At 38.3% G+C, this 4,913-nt stretch overlaps 1 protein-coding gene across 1 annotated transcript in view; it reads left to right on the plus strand.

The window, feature by feature from the left end:
- LOC101856980 (structural maintenance of chromosomes protein 1A) overlaps nucleotides 1-4,913 on the plus strand; it is a 26,507-nt gene that overhangs the window by 1,779 nt on the left and 19,815 nt on the right. The window contains exons 2-6 of the mRNA XM_035971476.1: nucleotides 403-479; nucleotides 1,645-1,791; nucleotides 2,226-2,374; nucleotides 3,633-3,801; nucleotides 4,164-4,376. Coding sequence (XP_035827369.1) covers nucleotides 403-479; nucleotides 1,645-1,791; nucleotides 2,226-2,374; nucleotides 3,633-3,801; nucleotides 4,164-4,376 — 755 coding nt within the window. The remainder of the gene's footprint in view (nucleotides 1-402; nucleotides 480-1,644; nucleotides 1,792-2,225; nucleotides 2,375-3,632; nucleotides 3,802-4,163; nucleotides 4,377-4,913) is intronic.

Here is a 4,913-nt window from a genome sequence, read left to right on the forward strand (position 1 = left end):
ACAGGAAGTCGGAAGTGATGTCATGCTGGACAAGAATCAGAGTCCGAATAACATTTTTTCATATTCGGACTCGAGTCCGAATAATCACAGAAAAATTGTAGAATTCTGTGCCATGAGCTTGTACGTTCCATTACTTGGCAAATATTTCACTTGATTTTAATGATCTTGGACTTAGGGTACAGGGGGGACTTACCCTCGTATAGTTCACCCCCCTTTTGTTTGGTATTGAAAGTAGGTATTAGTTTTTTTGCCCCTGAAATGAAGCAAAAGAAATTGTCTTTTGAGTAGCTAGTAGACAAGCAGCATCACTGTATGTTATATTTTCTTTCTCATATTTTTATGTTACTTGTTTGAATTTGTTGATCAAAGCTTCACTAATGTTGTTTTGTATTGTGTTATCAGGGAAGTCAAACCTTATGGATGCCATCAGCTTTGTGATGGGAGAGAAAACGTCCAACTTGAGATCGAAAAGATTATCAGTAAGTTATTTTTTATAGTTATACACGTACCAGTGTGTGTGATATATAGTGCCAAAATTGTCCAAGAAGGCAACCCATTCCATTGTCGAGAATAGGGTTCGTTTCAGACAAATGGATGTCTTGGACAGTGTCATATATAGAGAAGAAGTGCAAGGTTGGAACTGGCTGTTTGTGCAGGTGATTATCTTTGGCAGGTGGCTCTTAGAGCTGGTTCGACGGTATAATGCCTCTTCTAGCATCTCTTTTTAAAACTAAAGTGTCTTATGAGCGAGTTGTTGGAGGGCGCAGCTGATAGGTTTTCATTCTTTGCTTTCTCTCTATTGTTTCTTTCTGTTCATCTCCATTTGTCCTGTACTGAACCAAACTATACTAAGTACTCCCCAGGGCGGTGCCACTGACAAAAGTGTCTTTAGGCCAGTCCAAAGGGGGGGACATTTCTTGTTCTAGTAGAATTGTAAATTTGGCTGATCTAACAATGTCATGCTCATAACTGTGCCTGAACTACAACAGGGAACTGTTGCTTTTCTTTCCTAATCCTTACTATTGTCATTTTCCTCTACTTCTTTTGTATGTTTGTCACACTCTTGTGATCCGCTATTTCCGAGGTGCCTTGATAGTAGAAGCAGACTTTGTGCTGTTGAAGCTAGAGAGGTGAGCGGAGTAAGTCTGATTCCCTGCAAGGACTTCTCTGTTGACATCCACTCCTTGGCGCTCATAATACCTTATGCAGTTGCGAGCGCCATAAAACCTCTACTAAAACTTAAAAACTATACTAAATGTTGTGTATTAGGTTCTACCCACTTTATTAGACGAAGAATTCTTGCTTTCGAAGGCGATCACTCGGCCGACTAGTGTGTCACTGGCCAGGGGAAATCTTCCAGAATAGCTATCCTCTTCTGTGTGCAAATTCTGGTCATAATAATAAAATGTGCTTTGTCTCATTGAATGAAGAGCTGTTTAAAGCTTTCTTGGGGAAATAAACATTTCTTTATTAAAAGTTCTTTACTGATGTAAAGCGCTGAGAGTTTATATTTGTATGGGATAGGGCTTTCATAAGTGCAATTATTATTATCATTATTATTATTATTTTTTAATTTTAGAAGAAAAAAAGTATTTTTTTCAATTCTTATAGACGTGCTTTCATTTACCTGATGTACTTTTCCAGGATCTGATCCATGGCGCTCCCATTGGAAAACCTGCAGCAAACCGTGCCTCAGTCACAGCAGTCTACGGGGAAGAAGACAGTGACAGAGAAATGTTCTTTCAACGACTTATTCTGGGAAATTCTTCAGAGCACAGGATTGATGGTCACGTGAGTGCTAGTTATGTAATTGAAGCATAAAGAGATTCACTTCAATGATCACTGCCAGAAAAAAAGGTTGTCCTTTTTCTCCCTTTTTGTAGTATATCTCAAAACTGGTTTGAAAATTTCTGACCATATTGCAGGTGAAACAGGTTGTGTTATCCTGTAACTTCCCCCACAGGACGCAGCAAGTTGCCCTTTATGTACTCTTCTGCACATTTGTTCTTTTCCCTTGTCTTTTATGAAAAAAATGATTGATTTCTAAGTGGTTTGTGTCAGATGAAATAATACTTTCTTGAGAATGTTGTACTTTGTTCTAGCTTTTGAAAAAGGAATTATTATCTTTACCACTGAAAACGTTAATCTGTGAATTTCAGCTGTTTTGGTGATCAGATTCAGGAACTTTTATGTTGAATCTATTGTATGCAAACTTTTTTTTGCAGACTGTTACATCAAGCCAATACACAGAGGCTCTTGAGAAGATCGGTGTGCTCATCAAGGCCAAGAACTTCCTTGTGTTCCAGGGCACAGTGGAGAGCATTGCCATGAAGAACGCCAAAGAAAGAACTGTCATGTTTGAGGATATTTGCAAGTAGGTTTTTCCTTTATTTCCTGAAAGTTAATAATAAATCTTTCACACTTTGCAAAGTTAAATGCCAAAGAGAGGTTCAACTGTACTTTGTCATGTGTCCCACAAATAGTGTCTTTCAGAAGTTTCAAATTTTTAAAATGTAAACCCGTAACTCACTTGAGCGTTTTCCAGTGTATTTACAGGACGTGCCGCCAGCCTGGTGGCTGAATCCCGTGTTTACGAGATTCACTTTATCGATAGATGTATCCCCTTTTTTTTCGGTTACAAGCTGCGGGCAGAGGCGAGCCAATAGTTGACCCACTTGTTTTGTTTCTTAAAAGATTTAATGAAGTTATGCATTGTACGTTTTGAGCTGCAAAGGACTAAGCCAGTCACCCCTGCGTTGCGAAAGAAGCTCTGTGAATGGAAACAAAGCAGCAATCATTTTTAGAGTGAAGATATCCTCTCAAAGACATAAATGAAACATGTTTCAAAGTGTTCAAAGGATCTCATCATGAACTGGAAGGTTAAAGCTCCCACAGTGTCCCACGAAAATTACTAGAAGCTGCTAGATCTATGGATAGGGCTGTAGCTCAGGCCATGAACAGTTGCAGTTGGAGTTGGGTGAAAGTGAAAACAGAAATCAGAATAGCTTTTTTCTTCTTCCAAGTCTAGTCCCAGTAATATACAAATCTAGTAGTTCTAGCTGTGGGTACAATAGCACTAAATCTATTAGTTAAAGATGTAACAATAAACAAGGTGAGAAAATGACAGTAGTATCACAGTGTGGACTGCAGACGGACCTGTAGCAATAGGGTACTGTCGCACCATTTGTGAAATGCATCAAGTACTCCTACTGGGACTCAATTTCATGCTTCCACACCAAACTCAGTATACATAAGTTAGAATTATTAACTGCTTTTATGTTGTTTCTGAATTATTCAGAAAATGTTCTGTAACACATAAAAGAAGTAATATGAATACTCCATACAGAGTTTTAGATGCGTAACCCCCAGACATGACCATTTCAAAATGTTCATAAAATAGAAACTATTGGGACAAATTATATGCAGTTTTTTCTTTCTGTGAGAGCATTTCATTCTTTCTTTTGTTGCTTTAATTTTTTAAAAAAGAAGATAGCTTTCATTGTCTTTTTGTGGTTAACGATTCTAAATACCCCAAGACAGTCAGGATGCAATAGCTTAGGCTTGAGTGAGTTAAACACTCATATCGGTATAAATGCATGTCATGTAAAAGTGTTTTAATTCTGCTTCCCCAGGTCTGGAGAAATGAAAGAAGAATATGAACGTGCCAAGGCGGAAATGTTAAAGGCAGAGGAAGACACACAGTTCAACTTGAACAAGAAAAAAGGCATTGCTGCAGAGCGCAAGGAGGCCAAACTGGAGAAAGAGGAGGCGGAGAGATACAAGCGTTTGACAGAACAGTTGGTACGGCTGGACCTTAACTGAATGTGTTCTTTGTGTACTTTCAGTTGTTAAAGCTTCTGTTTTGCTGGGTCATTTAAATTGTGGTACACATTACTGTTCTTACTGATGACTACTTTTTTTAAACTTTGTGAAAATGTGTGTGTATTGGGGATGGGTTGTAGGAAAGAAGTTGCTATTGGTTTCTTATTTAATCGGGTCCATGAAATGTTTTTGTCTTTTGTATAGGTTCAAACCTCAAATTATCACTAAGAACTATGTTTTTTTTTAAAGTCTTTGATATTATCAAAAGAGTTATCTCTTGTTTCTGAGCTCAATGTGAAAGAAATGTGTTGTTATCCAATTTTCGTGTTCTTATCGTTCAGGCTGAAAAACAACTTGAGCTTCAGCTGTTCAAACTGTTCCACAATGAGCGAGATATTGATGAAATCTCAGAGGAGTTAACAAAAAAAGCCCGTATCCTGGAGAAGGAGAACAAGAGGAGGGATAAGATTGAAGCAGAGATCAAGGAGAAGAAGAAAGAACACAGCAGCATTACCAGAGAGCTGACGAAACTGGAGCAGCAGATCAAGGAGTCGGTGAGTTGGTAGAGCTATGCCTTTACACCTTAGGGTTCCCGTGTGTGAGTCTTTCATCTGGATTGGCAGTGGAGATTGTATAGAAGACAAATGAAAAATGCATGCAAAATACATGAGTTTGTGTTCCTTTAGAGAAGTTTATTTTATTCAGCTTTCCTTTTTTCTTTAGGGTACTGTATCCTGCTTCCCTTATTATATAGACGTTCGTGTAAAACATTAACAGTCAATTATTTCATTTGACAAGACAGCCGTGGAGTAGTTTTACTTTGATATTCTGATCTATGCCCTATCTGATAAGTGCATGCATGCCCCCACCTTCATACTTCCATATCTCCTTCCTTTACTAATTACTGTATGCTTCCCAGGAATCTGAAAATATTCAGAGTGTTCAGGGTTTACTGGGGTAATAATATAGATTATGTGAAGCACGTAGAGCTTGCTGTTGAGCAGGGATACGGGCTATACAAATGCTATTCATTACTATAAGGGATAAGTGAACTCACTGCACACCAGTGTGATGCTCCCTTTTGTGTTTTA

The sequence above is a fragment of the Aplysia californica genome, unplaced genomic scaffold (assembly GCF_000002075.1).
Source record: "Aplysia californica isolate F4 #8 unplaced genomic scaffold, AplCal3.0 scaffold00442, whole genome shotgun sequence".
NCBI lineage: Eukaryota > Metazoa > Mollusca > Gastropoda > Aplysiida > Aplysiidae > Aplysia > Aplysia californica.